The 19344-nt window shown below is 42.6% G+C and overlaps 1 protein-coding gene across 2 annotated transcripts in view; it reads right to left on the reverse strand.

Annotated features, from left to right (window-relative positions):
• Positions 1–19103, reverse strand: part of CCDC167 (coiled-coil domain containing 167) — a 34753-nt gene extending 15650 nt beyond the window's left edge. The window contains exon 1 of one of the 2 annotated variants that reach the window (XM_061624883.1): positions 18957–19103. In XM_061624883.1, coding sequence (XP_061480867.1) covers positions 18957–18998 — 42 coding nt within the window. In that variant the 5' untranslated portion in view covers positions 18999–19103. Of the gene's footprint in view, positions 1–18806; positions 18930–18956 lie in introns of those variants that run through there. The other variant, XM_061624884.1, reaches the window with a different exon arrangement.
• Between the last annotated feature and the right edge of the window lie 241 nt (positions 19104–19344).

A 19344-nucleotide genomic window follows, 5' to 3' on the forward strand; every position in this document is an offset into this window, starting at 1 on the left:
CAAAAAGGGAATACTGGGAATCCCCATTGTAAACTTTCATCCTGCACTTCAAATCCTTGTCAGATTTTGAAATTTCTGAGGTGTGTGAGCAAGCTCAGGGACAGCCCATCTTTTAGCATTAAAATTAATGACTTTAATAGTTGCACAGATGAGGGATTTGGGGCAGATGCAAGTTTGCACACACACACACACACACACACACACACAGAAAGAGAGAGAGAGAGAGAGGGAGAGAGAGAGTACTACTGTTACATGACAAGCTTTGCCTGCCAAAATTCCCTCACTTGCATAACTGTATCGTGCAGGCGCATGAGCAACAATGTTGAAAGCTTGGCCATTCATGAATGCATTTCTCAGTACAGTAACCCTCTTGCCATAGGTATGGGGGCGGGGGGAGAGGCAGGAGAGAGAGAGAAATGGACAAGGAGGGTTACAGTAATAAGAGCATTTGGGCAAGGATTACCATTTATTCTCAGGGTTGCTGAGGAACTTCCCAAGGGTCTCATACCTGTACAAAAAAGCACAGACTCTGAGAAACTGTAAGGCTTCCTCAGAATCCCCAGAGGAAATGCTCCACAGAGCACTGTTTGAAACTGCTGAACACCTGAACCCTGCTGTAGATGAAAAGCATTTGCTCCCCACTAAGGAATGCTTAGAAAAGACAAGGCAGAGTAAAAACTACTGTGAAATGAGTGGTGGAACGGCAGGGCAAGGAAACAATCATCATATATCATTCTTCTTACAAGATTCTTTTTTTCCCTGGCACCTTCAGCCAGTGAATGAATGGGTCATAAACAAAATGATCCTGTGCAGACCTACTCAGAGGTATGCCTCGCTGCATTCCGTAGGGCTGTCTCCCAGGTAAGTGAGCGTAAAACAGCTGCTACAGCGGATTAAAACTTTAGTCCCTATATGGGGCATAACGATGAAGAATATGAAATGTAGACACAACTGACTTTTGGATGACCCTCTTCCTCTTAAGCATCAGAAATAACCACCATTTTGGAGCAGGGCAAGAGATCACGCTAAGGGACTATGAGGAATTTGTGGTCCTCCAAATGTATTTGGGTTGTAACTCCCATTATCCCTCACCATTGGCCATATTAGCTGGGACTGTTAAGAGTTGAACAATACCCGGAGGTACCTCAATCTTGGACTGACAATTTGACTTTCACTCTCTTTGCCGCCAGGAAGACACCCCCCCCATCAGTATCACTAGGAACTCTGGACACCTTTTGGAAAACTCCATTAATTGCAAGTAGGAAGCCTTCTTCTCATCCTTCGTCACCCCCACATTCACTGGCAGATTATCCGGCCAGGGAAATAGATGGAGACAGATTATTTGGCCCAGTAGGTTAGGAGAAATGGGAGAAGAATGAATAAGATGCAGAGAGTCAATTGCAGACGTGGGGAAGTTGTAACGACTAAGCGTGGCTTCTCCACCTTACGTGGCAATCCAGTTTGGCGCAGGTATGCCAGTGTATACTAGGGCTGTGCACCTGTTTCGGCCAAGGCCCAAGCCAAATTGGGTCTATTCGGAGGTTGGGGGCCTCAGCCGAGTCGGGTTCAGACAGCCACAGATTGCTATGGGTCAGATTGGACGACACAGAGCGAACCGGGGCTGTCAAGAAGCAGAGGCAGCCATCAGGCAGAAAAGCTGCAAGAAGGCCGAGACTGAGAAAGAGGTCCCAATGCTACAGCTCTTCTTCCTGCCTGAATGCCACCCCACAGGATCAATGCCTCTGCTCATCAGCTGTTGAGGGAGCAATCCTGTGGGGTGCAGGTGATGCTTTGCAAGGGGCTTTCCTGCAGGAAGACTACTTGCAAACCAGCACCATGTCACACAGAATTGACCCCGATGTCGGGAAGGAAGGGGTGAAGGGGACACAAAGTCTCCTTCCCAGGCCCCCTCCCAGCTGTATGTTTAATTCAAGGGTTTTTTATCCTAATTAAACATTAGTCCTGCCCCTGAATTTATTCCAGAGTAGCTCTGAGGTGGGGTAGGTGGTCCCTAGGTCAGGTTGGCCTGATGCCCCCCTGGATCAGAGCCACACAGCGGATCGGGGGAGGTCTGTGCACAGCCCTAGTATTTATCATCAAAACACATGTAAAGTGTTAATAAAAGATGCACATCATTAAATACCCATGACCACATGCTGGGGAATCCTGACTGGGCCACAGGTCCCTGATAAACCTGCGCCACTTTTTAAGGATAAGTATCTGTCATTCATGAGGTGAATATCCTAAAAGCTAGGATTAAACAAAACTATTACTATTAAATAAAATAAGTTCACACTTTATGACATGTTTGCTGAAGGAAATACTGGCATAGCACCAATACATCAGGAAGAAATGCAATTGCCATGTAAAGCGTGTAGCAAATCTGACTCAGAATTTCTGATAATCCTGCAACAGCTGGGACACAGCTTCCTAAAAGTTATTTAATATCCAGCACCACTCCAAAGCAATAAGGGATGCTCCCATAACTGTTTAATGCCTTCCTGCAGTCTCCAATTCAGTGCTACAATATGTACTTGCAACAATATTATCAATATGTACTTGTATAATATGTACTTGCAATCAGCACAATGCTCATTTCTTCTGAAATTTGGATTCTCTTGTGGGAACTCTGGAGATCTCTCAAGGTCTTGAGGGTGGGAGAGAGACTTCAGTCCAAAGAGACATAGATGTTAATTACTGATATTTATACAGTCTCTGGGGGGAGAGGCAGACTCAAAAACAGATTGTTGGCTTTTCTGATGTGGGCTAGACTTGTTGGCCTTTTTTGTTTTTTTTAAAATAAACCAATTTTGTAATGAATTAATCAAAACCATTCTTCCTTGCAGGAAGGCTACAAGCAGTTTTGAAAAAAGTAGCATCCAGACTCTGTCTTTGTAAATTCCCTAATTAAGATCCTGGCACTCAGCCATATTACATGATGTCCAATGGAGTAAGAAAATGAAGTTTTATGCCTCCTGACCCTCATAAAACCGATCAGAGCCAAACAAAAAGGGGGGAAGCTTGTGAGGAAAAGAGGGGTGAAATTGCGTTCTTGTTAAGCAGATTTATTTTGATATTTATAAACCACCTTTCAGCATTAGCAAGCTGGGTCAAAACTTATTAAAAAATAAACGTTCATTATAAACCATTCCAATCCATAAATCCATCTACTAAAGGCTTTATAACAATTTTATAACAGCAACAGTAAAAGAATATTGGCAAAACAGAATCATAGAATTGTAGAGTTGGAAGGGGCCTATAAGGACATCAGGTCCAACCCCCTGTTCAATGCAGGAATTCAAATTAAAGCATACCTGACAGGTGGCTGTCCAGCTGCCTCTTGAAGGCCTCCAGTGTTGGAGAGCCCACTGTGATGTCCCTATAGTTTGATAACTGTAGATATGGTAAGTGCGGGTTTATTAACCGATATATGGTAAGTGACTGAGTGAGAGGGGGGAGTACATGGGCTAGAATGCTGGAGAATGCTGTATGATGATTGGCTGAGCGTTTGTGTGGCTGAAGGCATAAATGAGAGGATGACAGTTGAGAGGAGGTCGGTTGGTTGTGGAGTGTGGATTGGAGTTGGTTGTGGGTTGGATTATATTTGGCTGGTATTTAGGCAGAATATATAAGACTGGAAACATAAAGAGTGACATTAAATGAAACCATACGCTTGTTGAACATTCCTAAAGTAATCTTGTTATTTCCTGGTGTTTATAAATAAATATTTTATTGGTTTACCAAAAGCCTGATCCTTGGCTGGGGCTTGCACAGACCGGAAGGGTGGGCAGGGTATTTACCAAGGCGGAGAAACTATCAAATGGTGGCAGTGGTGAAGAGATAGTGTATAATCAAGTATCCAGGGCAACCCAGGGCTGTATGCTTTATAGGCACAAAGATACAGGGGGGTTGTGGCCTGCAAGTGCACCCAGACACAGAGTAACAATAAGCCGGAAGGGGACTAAGGCAAAGTCCTAAGGCAATATTGTGAAAGAGGGAGTGGCTGGTGGTGCTGCCTAGCAGTGGGATCTTGCGAGATCTGTACTAGAGCCGGTGAGAGAACAAATAAAAACGAGGATCCTGACTGGAGGGACCTGACAGGAGGAGGTCTGAGGAGGGATCCTCACACCCACCACCTTCCTAGGTAATTGGTTCCATTGTCGTACCGCTCTAACAGTTAGGAAGCTTTACCTGTTGTTCAGTCGAAAATAAAAGGATTAGTATAAAAAACAAGGCATTTTTTCCAAAGCTGATGCTCTGAACAAAACAGAGAACTGTGCTTTAAAAATCCAAAATTCATCAGAACAATGGCTTTTTGTCATAATGGCTGTCATGAACTTCCAGGCACTATGCCACCAAAGATCAGCCATGGTAGAGGGCTTTTATTTTCAACCTCTTTTTGCAGGGTTCCTGAAGCTAAGAAGCAGGATGCTTGACTAGATAGACCTTTGCTCTAAGTGACCCAGCAGGGCTCTCCTGAGGTTATTAAAAGTCTCTATAGAAATATCCACAAATGGGATATTTGCCCCATGTAATCTGCCGGCAACTTTTTCCTGCTGAGTGCCACCCTGTTACCAGATCCACTACAATGCACGCATTATTTGGACTGTTCAAGAATTAGAGCAGGAGGCCAAGATAAAGTCAGAAAGGAGCATCAGCAACTGTTGCATTTTTCTCACTTTAGCCAACCTGTCTTCAATGTAAATTTCAGTATTGATAAGGAGACAATTGCTTGGGCAATTGCTCTAACTGTCTGAATATTGTACATCATATGAAGACACTTTTGGACTTTGTCAACAATACCACCAGCAGGAATATTCCCAAAGCCTAGCTTTGCATTAGCCTCTTACTAACGGCAATGTTTCTCTTGCATCTTCACTTTAGAGCACACTAGAGGACTCAGACCATGCGGAGATTCATCCATCTGCTCTGTCTCCCCAAGTAGGAAATCCTTTTCCTGTTCTACCAACTGTGCCCCTCTGCCTCATAAAAATAGCTTTTGCTTCTGCTATTGAAAAAAGAGCTGTGTCAAAGTGAAAGGGCCACCTGTGAAGTTCGAAGAAGTATTTGGAAATCTAGCCACAGTACTCATCAGTGTTAGTCTGTTGTTCTTTTAGCAGCAGCCTAGATTTAAAATAGTCTGATTCCTTAAATAGGGAAGGAAAAATGCTCTACTGAAAACACAGCTGAGAATAGTGGAACACGCTGTCTTGGGAATTTGTAGAATTTTCATTACTAGACTTTGGAAGTAAATATCTGTCAAAGATATTAGCAAGATTAGGCCTACTGCGCAGCCATTGGACCATGAAGAAGAATGCCAACGTATCTCACCCAGTCACCATCACCCTCTTGAGATGATGGACAGCAGTGAGGGCAAAAGGAGCCAGAGGCTGGAGAAACAGTGAACAACTTACCACTCTAATAATACTGAACTAGCTCACAGTGCCAAATTACTGGGATAATGTATGCAACATGCTTTGAAAATTCAAAAGCACTTAACCCAGGGCATGAACTGGAGGCACATGATGCAGCCACCTTGCTGAAGCTAAGTAGGTCTGGGATTGATTAATGCTTGGCAGGGAAACCACCTAGGAACCATATGTACACCACTTGGTTTCTATCATAGAAAAATATGGAATATAAATAAATAAATATGGTTAAGCATACCTCTTCTTTTGGACTACACGTAAGTGGGGAAATGCAGTAGTGCTTGTATCAGATTTACAAGATTATTGTCCAAATGCTTTCACAATGGATAAAGTCTCTTTTGGTTCACTGTAACTTGCAGCATTGCAGTACTAGGCACCTTCATGTTTATTTGAATTCCTATCTGATTTCAACAAGGATTGTATGTAGATCAGCAGTCTTCGACTTTTTAAAGGACCCACCTTTAACCCAAGCATGCATTTGGGGACCAACTTCCTCTTCTTATTTTTTTTACCATGTATTTGCATGCGGTGGTAGTGCTGCTGGGAAGACCCACCTTGGATCAGGCTGTGACCTGGCAGAGGGTCCCAACTCCCCACTTGAAGACCAATGAAACAGATGGCATTGTACAGTTTAGGCAGGGCGGTAGGATGTGTGCCACACATGTCAGAAATCAATAAAAACATTTAGCACAGTCATGCCCATAGAGAGTCTGAGTAGACGTGGGTCTGACTGACTAGACAAGGATGAAACTTTTGAAAAGCAAATTGTCAATGTTTGGAGTAGTTATGGGGACTTCAATTACCCCAATATCTGTTGGGAGACAAATTTTGCCAAGCACGGCCCCTCCGAGAAATTCCTGACTTGTGTTGGAGACAACTTTCTCCCACAGAAAATGGAGAAAGGAACTAGAGGATCAGCTATCCTGGACTTGATTCCAACCAATAGAGATGATTTAGTAGATGAAGTGGCAGTTACGGGAACTTTGGGAGGAAGTGAACATGTTATACTTGAGTTCTTGATTTTAAAAGGAAGCAAAAGCAAAGAGTAGCCATATGCATACTCTAGACTTCAGGACAGCTGATTTTAATAAACTCAGAACAATGATAAGTTCCATGGCAAGCGTAATGAGAAAAGGAGTCCATGATAGCTGTGAGCTTCTAAAAAAGGAAATTCTAAAGCCATAATTGCAAACACCCCTTTTAGGATGCACACCTTAACGTGGTGAGGGGGTTTGGGAGTGTTGAAGAAGCCGTGAGCAATGCCGTCAGGAGTCTAGACCAAGAGGCTAGACTCCTAGCAGGGGCACCCATGGCGGAATGGTTAAAGCTAAGACACCAGACTAAGATGCATCCAAACTCAGAGGAAGGCAATGGTAAACCACCTCTGAATACCTCTTACCACGAAAACCCTATGAACAGAGTATCCAAAATGCAACACGAGATAGTGCTGGAAGATGAGACCCCCCAGGTCAGAAGGCACTCAACGAGCTACTGGGGAAGAACAAAGGACAAGTATGAGTAGCGCTGTGACTAATGACGCAGCTGGGTCAAAGCCGAATGGAAGCCCAGAGGCTGATGCGCACAGATGCGAAAGGAGAGTCCGGAGTTGTATGACGCACACAATAGGAACATGGAATGTGAGAAGTATGAACAAGGGAAAGTTAGAAATTGTCAAGCATGAAATGGAGCGTATCAACATTACAATACTTGGCGTGAGTGAATTAAAATGGACGGGAATGGGACATTTTCAATCAGGCAACTACAAAATATTTTATGCAGGAAATGAGAAATTAAGAAGAAATGGGGTTGCTTTAATAGTGAGAAGTGATGTAGCAAAAGCAATTAGGAGCTACAACGCAAGGTCTGAGTGAGTAATATCAATGAGATTAAACAGGAAACCTATTAACATAACCATCATCCAAGTCTACGCTCCAACATCAAACGCAGAAGAAGAAGAATTGGAGAGATTTTACGCAGAAGTACAGGAGGAAATTGATCACACACCAAAACAAGATATTCTGATAATCATGGGGGACTGAAATGCAAAAGTAGGGAACAGAGAAGAATTAGGAATTGTGGGGAAATGGGGCTTAGGTGACAGAAATGAAGCAGGAGAAAGACTTATTGAATTCTGTGAACCCAATGATTTATTTCTTGCCAACACATTTTTTGAGCAACCAAAAAGACAACTGTACACGTGGACATCACCAGATGGTCAATATAGGAATCAAATTGATTATATAACTGGAAACAGAAGATGGAGAAGTTCCATACTTTCTGCAAAAACAAGACCAGGAGCAGACTGCAGTACAGATCATGAACTGATTGTATTGAAAATCAGAGTAAAGCTAAAGAACAACAAAGCACTCATAACGCCAAAATACAATTTAAATAACATCCCAGAAGAATATAAAGATCAAATAAGGAACAGGTTTGAGGCTTTAAACTTAGTTGACAGAGAACCAGAAGAACTATGGAATGAAGTCAGGGACATTATCAGGGAAGAATGCAAAAATACAATACCTCTTGTTAAAAAGAGAGAAAGACCTCAATGGATGACTGAAGAAACTCTTAAAATGGTTAAAGAGAGAAGGAAAGCAAAAGCAAAAGGAGATAGAAACACGGTCAGAACCCTAAATGCAACTATACAACGACTAGTACGTAGGGAGAAAGAAAACTATTACAATAGTTATTGTATAGAAATAGAAAAGGACAACAAAAAGGGTAGAACAAGAGCCCTGTTCCAAAAGATTAGAGAAATGAAAGGGAAATTTAAACCATGAGTAGGGATGTTGAATGATCAACAGGGGAACACACTGACTGACCGAGATGAAATAAAAGGAAGATGGAAGCAATACACTGAAGAACTCTATAAAAGAGATGACAGGATGACAGATTCATTCATGGAGGAACCATATGATGAAGAACCAGAAATTTTCCTTGCCTTAACAACAACAACAACAATTGCAAACAATTTCAACAAGGAAAAAAGGGGGGAGACAGCAGAAGAAGCCAGTGCGGCTTCACAAAAAGCTTAGAGATGACCTGAAAACAAAAAAGGACACATATAGGAAGTAGAAGGAAAGCCAGACCACAAAGGAAGAGTACAGGCAGGTACAGCAGAATTGCAGGAATGGGGTTAGTAAGGCTAAAGCTGAGAATGAGGTTGGTGATAGATGATAAAGCAACAAAAAAAATTTCTTCAGGTATAGCCATAGTAAAAGACAGAGAAAATAAATGGTGGTACAGCTACCCAATGAGAATGGCAAAATGATAACAGATGACAAAGAAAAGGCAGAAGAGTTCAATTCCTACTTTGGCTCAGGCTTCTCCTAAAAGTGGGTCTAAGACCCTCCTGGCAAATGTGAAGTTGAAAGGACAGGATTGCAGTTTCAGACTCATAGACAAATAGTCATGGACAATTAATAGATAAATGATTCAAGTATGCATGGTCCGATGAATTGCATCCTAGAGTATTGAAGGAACTGGCTGAAGAACTCTGGGAACCACTGACTATTATCTTTGCAAAATCGTGGAAGATGGGTGAAGTGCCGTATGACTAGAGGAGGGCTAGTGTTGTCCCTATCTTCAAAAAGGGCAAGAAGGAGGAGCCTAGGAACTACAGACCAGTCAGCCTGAAATCAATCCCTGGGAATATTCTGGAGCAGTTTATAAAGCAATCTGTAAGCACCTTGAAGACAATGCTGTGCTTACTAGAAGCCAACATGGATTGATCAAGAACAAATCCTGCCAGACTAATCTTATATTGTTTTTTAATCAGGTAACCTCCCTGGTAGACTGTGGGAATGCTCTGGACATAATATATCTTGACTTCAGCGCCTCATGATATTCTGATTAGCAAGCTAGCTAAATGCGGGCTGGAGGGAACAACTATCAAATAGATGAGCTGTTAGCTACAGAATCATATTCAAAGAGTGCTCTTCAAGTGTTCCTTCTCACACTGGAGGGAGGTAACGAGCGGGGTACAGCAGGGCTCGGTCCTGGGCTCAGTGCTCTTCAACATTTTTATTAATGACTTCAATGAGGAGGTGCAGGAAATGATTATCAAATTTGCAGATGATACAAAATTAGGAGGGATAAGTAATACCTTAAGAGTAAGAGATGCCAGGATGACAGATTCATTCACATTGGAACTGTATGATGAAGAACCAGAAATCTTAGAATGCGAGGTGAAAGCTGCTCTTAAAATACTTGGAAGAAACAAATCACCAGGAATAGATGGCATACCAGTAGAGTTGCTACAAGCTACTGAGACTGAATCTGTCCAAATTTTGACAAAAATCTGTCAAGAAATATGGAAAACTAAACAATGGCCCACAGACTGGAAGCGTTCCATATACATCCCAATTCCAAAGAAAGGGAATCCCAGGGAATGCAGTAATTATCGAACTAGTGCCTTAATATCCCATGCAAGTAAAGTAGTGCTCAAGATTCTACAGCAAAGGCTCTTACCATATATGGAGCAAGAAATGCCAGACGTCCAAGCTGGATTTAGAAAGGGAAGAGGCACTAGAGATCATATCACAAGCATACGTTGGATAATGGAATGGACCAAGGAATTTCAGAAGAAAATCATCCTGTGCTTTATAGACTACAGCAAAGCCTTTGACTGTGTAGATCATGAAAAACTATGGAATGCTTTAAAAGAAATGGGGGTGCCACAGCATCTGATTGTCCTGATGCGCAACCTATACTTTGGACAAGAGGCTACTGTAAGGACAGAATATGGAGAAACCGATTGGTTCCCCATCGGAAGGGGTGTGAGACAGGGGTGTATTTTATCACCCTATTTATTAATGTATACGCAGAACATATCATATAGAAAGGAGGATTGGACCAAGATGAAGGAGGTGTGAAAATTGGAGGGAGAAATATCAATAAGATATGCAGACGATACCATACTACTAGCAGAAACCAGTAATGATTTGAAACAAACGCTGATGAAAGTTAAAGAGGAAAGCACAAAAGTAGGACTACAGCTGAACGTCAAAAAGACTAAAGTAATGACAACAGAAGATTTATGTAACTTTACAGTTGACAATGAGGACATTGAACTTGTCAAGGATTATCAATACCTTGGCACAGTCATTAACCAAAATGGAGACAACAGTCGAGACATCAGAAGAAGGCTAGGACTGGGGAGGGCAGCTATGGGAGAACTAGAAAAGGTCCTCAAATGTAAAGAAGTATCACTGAACACTAAAGTCAGGATCATTCAGACCATGGTATTCCCGATCTCTATGTATGGATGTGAAAGTTGGACAGTGAAAAAAGTGGATAAGAGAAAAATCAACTCCTTTGAAATGTGGTGTTGGAGAAGAGCTTTGCGAATACCATGGACTGCAAAAAAGACAAATAATTGGGTGTTAGAACAAATTAAACCAGAACTATCACTAGAAGCTAAAATGATGAAACTGAGGTTATCATACTTTAGACACATCATGAGAAGACATGATTCATTAGAAAAGATAATAATGCTTGGAAAAACAGAAGGGAGTAGAAAAAGAGGAAGGCCAAACAAGAGATGGATTGATTCCATTAAGGAAGCCACAGACCTGAACTTACAAGATCTGAACAGGGTGGTTCATGACAGATGCTCTTGGAGGTTGCTGATTCATAGGGTCGCCATAAGTCGTAGTCGACTTGGAGGCACATAACAACAACAAGTAATACCTTGGGAGACAAAGAAAATTCAAAGTGATCTTGATAGGCTGGAGCACTGGGCTAAAAATGACAGAATGAAATTTAACAGGGATATGTACAACCTTCTACACCTAGGAAAAAGAAACTAAATGCACAGTTATAAGATGGGTAATACTTGGCTCAGCAATAGTGCATGCGAGAAGGGTATTGGAATTGTTGCTGATTACAAGCTGAATATGAGCTAACAGTGCAATGTAGCTGAAAAAAAGGAAAATGCTATTTTAGGCTGCATTAACAGAAGTATAGTTTCCAAATCACACGTAGTACTAGTTCCCCTCTATTCGGCACTGGTTAGGCCTCATCTTGAGTACTGCATCCAGTTTTGGAAACTGCACTTTAAGAGGGTTGCAGACAAAACTGGAACAGGTTCAGAGGAGGATAACAAGCATTATCAGGGGACTTAAAACAAAGCCCTATGAAGAGAGACTGAAAAACTGGGTGTGTTTAGCCTTGAGAAGAGAAGACTGAGAAGAGATATGACAGCACTCTTCAAGTACTGGAAAGGTCACACTGAGGATCTCTTCTTGATCATCCCAGAGTGCAGAATGTGGAATAGTGGGCTTAAGTTACCGGAAGCCAGATTTTGACCGAACATCAGGAAAACCTTCCTAACTGTTAGAGTTAGTTAGTTAGTTATATTTATATCCTGCCCTTCCTCCCAGTTGGAGCCCAGGGTGGCAAGGAATGATACAATAGAAGCAATTGCCAAGGGAGATGGTGGGCTCTCCATCACTGGAGGCATTCAAGAGGCAGCTGGACAGCCACCTGTTGGGTATGCTTTAAGTTGGATTCCTACACTGAGCAGGGGGATGGGTTTGATGGCCTTATAGGCCCTATCCAACTCTACTATTCTACGATCCTATCACACAATTTGGGAATGCCTTTTATTACTATTGTTTAAATAGTGCCATCAGTGTGCATAGTGCTTTCCTGAATACAACAGGACAGGTCTTAGCCCCAACACAAGTGAAGAGAGAACAGAGGAAGAGGAGGCAAGTAGAGGCCTGCTTCAAGTACTGGGTCCCTCTCTTTCCATTTGTCTGTTCTTGTTGAAACAATCTGCCCAGAAATGACTGCTGTCTTCACTGGAACCCTAGCCAGGGCTAACTAGAGCAGAAAAGTACTATACACATTGTTAGTGAATCTTAATATAATAATTTATTTTTGGTTACAATGCTACATGATCCACATGTGGCAGTCTCAAAATCCTGCTTGCTGGTGCTCTTGCTTGGCCATACACATTAATTTTTAAGTACTTGTTCATGAAGCTGTCACTTCCTATTTCGCTAGATTTATTCTTGTTTGACTGCCTTTTAAGAACACGGTATTTTTTTAACCCCAAAGGATCTTTCATTTGCAAATATGAGCCATAGCTTCTCAACTTAATCATAAGTTGTTATGAAAATAGTTAAGTGTAAATATTAGCATGATCTCGATTTTTGGTTCAGTGCAAACATACACCATCTACTGGTGTTAAAAGAGTCAGCTAAAGCCCTCCAATGGCATATGAATGCTGCTATTCTAGATTAGCTGATACCTGTATTGAATAAATTGTTGCTTCAAAATGCCATCTTAATTTTCTCCACATTCCTATTACCAATATGTAGGGCTTTTTTTGTGATGACACTATTATGCAGTACTGTCACCTCTTTCTTTTTTGCTGCCCATGGCAACCATTTTGTGCCGGCACCCATGGCGCTTCCATCAAGATATGAGTACTGGCACTTTTTTTTTTAAAAGCCAAAGCCAGCACTGATATGCCAACAGACAAAGTTGTATCCAACAAAGTATGTATCCAATAAAGTACTTCTGCTAGTGCAAGGATTTCCACTTATACAATGTAACTTCTCCCCTTCTCCTCTCCCTACCCCACCCCCACTCTGGAGGGTTGGGGGGGGGGGGGAGAACCAGAACAGATTTGGGAGATGTGAGAGGAGGGGAGAGGGAGGAGAAGCTCTTTTGTGTAGCCAAAAGTCCTTGTGCTAGCAGAACTACTCTGTTGGATACCATCAAATAATATTAATTAGACCAGCTGGTGTTGATGTATTTGAATTACACAGATCTCTTAACTGGATAAAATTTGGAATGGTAGCTAAATTTAAACTACAATACACTAATTTGTCATTTCCTGCTGGTCTCTGTTTGGTATGTGTTTGAACCGGCTAATCATTTTGTCATTTAGTCACCACCTATGTGAAGCAATTAAAACATTTGCATTAGCACTTCACCTTCATCTCTTTAGAATTGTAAAATGAAACACCAATCTATTCTTCGACATGAAAAGCCATGGGTAACTAGAAAAGTTATATATACTCTACGCCAGTGGTTCCCATGGAGACCACTTTAAAATTACTGTGCGTCTTGGTGGACCACTTAATGGTGTTTCTGCCTGTTGCAGTGATGGGAATGCACTGTGCAAGATGCTGCATAATTTTTAATTTTATTTTTACAGACGTGATGCGGACCCCCTGAATGAAGCTCACAGACCTCCAGTGGTCTGCAGACCATCGTTTGGGACCCCCTGATCTACACTAACAGAAATTGATCCAATAGAACCTTCTGTATTTTGTGCCTCTCATTTTCTGTGTCAGCCAAAATAACTGAGAGCAGTCGCGGAATGATTTAGCACAAGTAGGAACTGCAGCAACAAGTTGTAGTGTACCTCTACCCAATGAAAATGCTCCTAAACAAGGTGCCATGGAATTTCTGTTCAGGCCTCACAGGAGGAGGGGCAGCCTCAGGTGGGGAAAGAGAATACCTTTCCCCCCCTCCCCTGCTATGCTATATAGGACAAGACGGCTCAGATTGGAGGGTGGCAGCTATCTCTGACCTGAGCAATATGGGTAGGTGGGGTCTGGAGAGTGGGGTAGCTCCCTTCCTTCTGCAGACTCTCTATAATGCATGGAGAAGAGTTTATTAACCTCACACCCACATATCGGATTTTATTGTGACATGGTATTTTAACTCTGTTTTGTACACCGCCCAGAGAGCTACTAGCTATGGGCGGTTTAAAAATGAAATAAATAAATAAATAAATATCCTCCCCAATCCTAATCCCCTCTCCAGGATGCTTACCATTAGTAGCTGTTAGGTCCTTAGGCAGGCCAATTCCCCCTTCTCCCCCCTCTTGTCCCCAACTGACATCTCAACACTCTGTGCATTCTGGAAGCTCATAGGTCCTTATCAGGCTGTTACTTACTTGTTTTTCTTTTAATTTAAAAACATATATACTTCTGCATATCCGGGGGGGGGAGTGTTCCCAACTATGTAGAAATCTTTATTTTTGTGCGGCCCAATTTCACTCATAAGTCACTTGACCGTAAGTTCAAGCAACCTATCAAGTTCACTGTTAGAGGGGACGATGATTATGATATACAAGCTATGTGTATGTACTGGCACACGCTTGATGTTAGTTGACATGAACCTTCCTTATGTTTTATTCCCTGACTATTCCATGGGATTTGGTTATTCATGGTCGGTACCTTTACAGTGAGGGTGCTTCTTTCAGACAGATTCCATTCTTGAGATTTGTTTATACAGAGTCCACTCTACCAATCAGTTTGTGCAAATTGCCACTAGAATTAATCATGAATTCTTAACCATAGTTTGTGCACGATACATCAGAGTATGCATCAAGGTAGGAAGCAATTCAGTTCACAGCACGACCTCTGGCAGATTTCCATGCAAAGAAGCAAAGTGTTTGCTATCGAAGGCTGAAACTACTGCAGAATAGGCTGAGCCACTTAAGATTAGTGGAGCTTGAGACCCTATATCCCAGGATTTTCCATTTGCCAACATTTTGTTGCACTGCTCAGATCAGCAGATACTTTTGATTAAATCAACACATCATTGCCTCTGAGCAGGGGGAGTTTTAATAACTCTAAACAACTGCAGAGCCAGAGTTGAAGACTTTGCAAAGCAGGGAAGGAACACAAGCGAATGACTCCTGAGAGTAAATGGTAGGGAAGGGGAAAGGGAGGAAAGGATGGAAATGTGGAAAGGCAGTTCCAACAGATTCTTAAAGCCATCTCTTATTCCATCTACAGTAGGGCCCCACTCATACGGCGGTTTAGGTTCTGGACCCCCGCTGTAAAGCGAAAACTCATTGAATAGAATGGAGTGCGATGCCTGAAAACCGCCGTAAAAGCGGAACAAGTGCCGTATGAGTGGGGCTTTAGTCTAATTGTGTCTAACTGAGACCGCTGTATTAGCGAATAGCTGTAAAGCGAAGCACTGTAAAGCAGGGCCCTACTGTATTTAGGCTGGAGCAGAAGGGGAGGGAGAGAGAATGGTAACTGAGCCAAGCAAGGGAGGAAAAAAATTACAGTAGTGCACTCTAACACTGTCGCCTAATTATTGACTCCTCACAACAAATATTGGCACTTACAAAATTTCAGCTTGGCTCAGTCATATAAAGCACTTTTCATTTATTCTCTCAGATTATCTCCTTACACAAGGAACCCACTGAAATCAAAGCCCAAGGACTAAACTACAGAGAAAGGAAATGTAAGAAGCACCTCCACTTAACACCTCCAGGGCCAGCTGCAAAGGTGGGCCAGATATGGACTGTAGGGCAAAGGATAGCCTTGCAATTAAGTGGCTAACACAATGAGCATCCTCAGAGACAGGGCCAAGCTAGTTAGAAATACCTAGGGAGCTTTTATTCTAGTCCCCCTGCCAAGTAACAATACAATCGTTACCAAAGAAGCTGACTTTTCTAGAGTAACACTGATGGTTGCTAGGATAGTTATAGGCTTTCCCCTCACTCTGCTCTTCTCCCCCTCATCAGTGACCATTAGATGGGAAGGAAAGAGTTTATTATAAGAAACTGTCTTCCCCTGAAAGTTCCGGCATTTTGGAATGAATGGGTTGTATCCAACTTAGTCTTATTCAGGGTAGACCCACTAAAATCATGAACCTATGTTACTCATGTCAATTAACTTCAATGGGTCTATTCTGGGTAGGATTAACACGGAATACCACCCAATGTTCCAAAACCAGATAACAGGAATAAAATGATTCCCAAAAGGGTAGCCGTGTTAGTCTTTTGCAGCAAAAACAACAGACACTTGTGGTACCTTAAAGGCTATCAAATTCATTATGGCATAAGCTTTTGTGGACTTCAGTCCACTTCACCAGGTGCATGAAGTGTTATGCTGAGGAATAAATAAGGTGCAGGAGCATCAGAGGCCATGCACTTGAAAGGCACTGTGGTGCAGTGATGAGAGTGTGAGCCTAGGATTGGGAAGACCTGGCTTTAAATCCTCAGGCAGCCAGGAAGCTCACTGGGAGACCTTGGCTGTGCCCCTATCTATCAACTAAGGTCACTCAATGAGCTTTCTGGCTGACTTCTGTACCTCAAAAAGTTGTGGTGGAGATAAAATGGGTGAGGGTGAGAAACCCATGTACATCACCCTGAGCTTCTGGAGGAAGGGTAGCATAAAAATGTAATAAGTAACTCATTTTGGAGTTTAATTACTATAACAGACTGTAAAGGCTATGCTAATTATTCCTTTTCAAGCTCTAGCCATACAAACCTGTCTCGTGCTATCAAGCCAATGGACCATCTAGCCCAGGATTGTTTGTCTATTCTGACTGGCATTAGGTCTCTAAATTCTGGTTTTCTCCAGGTTTTAACTGGAGTTACTAGAGATTTAACCTGGGAACCTCTGAATCCAAAGCATATGCTCTTATCACTGAGGTTAGATCTGCATATGCAGAGGAATGAGATGGGAATTACCACTTCAGACTATACATGGGGGAAACCTTTTCTGAACACTCTGTGTAAACAGTTTTCTGAAAACAGAAAGCCAATCAGGAAGAGAGAGATTCTATCGATTTTTTGCTTGCTTTACAGGTTTTCCTTTCTCAGGTTTTTTTTTTTTAAACATGGGGTGTTTTTACGTATGTGAAATGGTGCAGTTCACTCTACCATCTCAGTATTCTGCACTTCATCCTACTGCATGGGTAGACAAGGCCAACCCTGTCACTTTCCTCATGCCTCTCCTGTTTATTCATGGCTCATTTGCACCCCCTCCCCTGGATTGGGTGTGTTCTTTCAGCATGCCCAATCCTTAAGAAGTCACACTGCATCCATCTCTGTAGTACTTAATATTTATTACTTACATGGTATCCCTCCTAAGTGTTAAAAGAGTTTCACACCTGTTATTTCTTTCAATATTGCTTTCAATAACCCTATAGCACTATTTTTATTATATTTACATCCCACCTATCTTCCAAGGAGTTTAAGGTGGTAAACATGGTTCCCCCCCCATTTTATCATCACAATAACCCTATAAGGGGACATGACAAGCTACACCTACTGAAATCCCCTCTTTCACACAACTCTTAAAAAAGCAGGACCTCTGTCTCTATCCAGTGTGCTTCATGGCTGAGTGAGGATTTGAACTTGGCTCTCCCGGCCAGTCCTATCCAACACTTCAACCACTATACAGTAATACCTCAGTTAACAAAGTACATGCATTCCTGGACATTACTTCTTTATCAGAAGCTTCGGCACCAGAGATAGGATTGACATGGAAAAAAGAAGAGTAGTTCAACATATTTCAGCAAACTTTTTATTCAAAACAAACAATACACATGTCTGAAATGCAACAACCAGGTCAGATAAGCTTTGCATACAAAGCACTTGCAAGCTTCTTCCAAAAGATGCCTGCCTTTCCTTTTTCCTTTTATCATATAGCATCTTACTATAGCAAGTAAAGATTTGAACACAGTTCTCCTCTCCGTACATTCAACCAAGCAAGCAAGGGGCAGTCAGTGCCATCACCACCTGTGCTTGGTCTTCCTCTCTCTGCCATCTTCCCCTACACTCGAGCACACGCATCTGCAGCAAACAGGGCTTCCAGGGCACCTGAAGAACTGTTCCATGCAGAGGCACCTGCACCACCTGGCAAGGAGCGCCACACGAGAGACCTGCCTGCAGCAGTTGCAATCCGGTAGACAAGGAGCCACATTCTGACTATGTCAGTGTGCACCCCCCTCCACACTCCCCACACCCAAAAATGACTTTGTTGAAAGGAGCTTCTTTCCTGGAGGATTTGTTAACTGAGGTACTACCGTATGCCACAATGGCTATTTATATCAAACGGGGGCAGCAGAGGATCTGAGGATGAGACATATAATATCTAATGTACAACAGCATGGATAAAGAAGTGTGCTTTGTTCACCCTCTCGCTGCAGTCCAGAATCCCACAATTATTTATTACACACCCCCATCTTTACTTATTGCTTATTTATTTATTTATTTAATACATTTAGCAACTTCAGTCTCAAGCACAGCATTATGTGTTTATCACTGTGCTGGGCTAGCTCACACACGTGTACAACATCTCGGTTTTAAAAAGTGTCCTTTGGTCACCCTCTCAGTGCAATCCAATATCCACAATTATTTCCTACAAGCATCCCTCTCCACTTCTTATGTATGGAATATATTTAACATTCCGCCCTTCCTTCAAGGAGGTCAAGGCAGTGTTCATGATGCCCCTCCCCCATTTATCCTCACAACAATCCTGCGAGGTAGGTTAGTCCAACATTCTGTGCCTCTACAACACACTGGCTCTCATCGCTCCCCATTCTAGCAACCATTGCTCTCCCCTGTTGTACATACATCTGTTCCCTCCCAAGACTGACCTATTCGTAAAACCCATTCCTGATCTCGGAGCCGACCCCTAGCCATATTCATCCTCTTTCCTGTCACCGTCCACCCTTCACTGATGCTTGCTCCTCGCCACTACGGTGCCCGTCGCTTCGCGGTTGCCAGGCAACGCGCTCTCTTCTCACCTCCTGAACCACGCTTCCACACTCTCCCCGCTTCTTAGGCATTCTCTCTCTCTCTCTCTCTCTCCACGTTGCACGGATGGACTGCTCATGCGCACAGAGTTCCTCCGCCTTTCTCCTAATCAGACGCCGGTTAGTCACGTAGGCACCCACTATATTAAAGGAGGCTGGATTCGAGTAACCGTTGTATCCATCTTTGTTCCGGGTTTGCCGGCCTTATTTCCCCCTTCCCTTTTTCTCACGGATGTACACACCGCCATATTTGTGAATGGCAAAGCAAACTTCAGGAGAGACGTGACTAAAGGCGTGGCTTATTGTTCAAGGTTTCTGGCTGTGGCAGAGCTGCAGAGTCAAAAGTTGAGGGTCGGGCTGGGAAATGGTGTGCAACAAT

This window comes from Rhineura floridana, chromosome 4, assembly GCF_030035675.1.
Source record: "Rhineura floridana isolate rRhiFlo1 chromosome 4, rRhiFlo1.hap2, whole genome shotgun sequence".
In the NCBI taxonomy this organism is placed as follows: domain Eukaryota; kingdom Metazoa; phylum Chordata; class Lepidosauria; order Squamata; family Rhineuridae; genus Rhineura; species Rhineura floridana.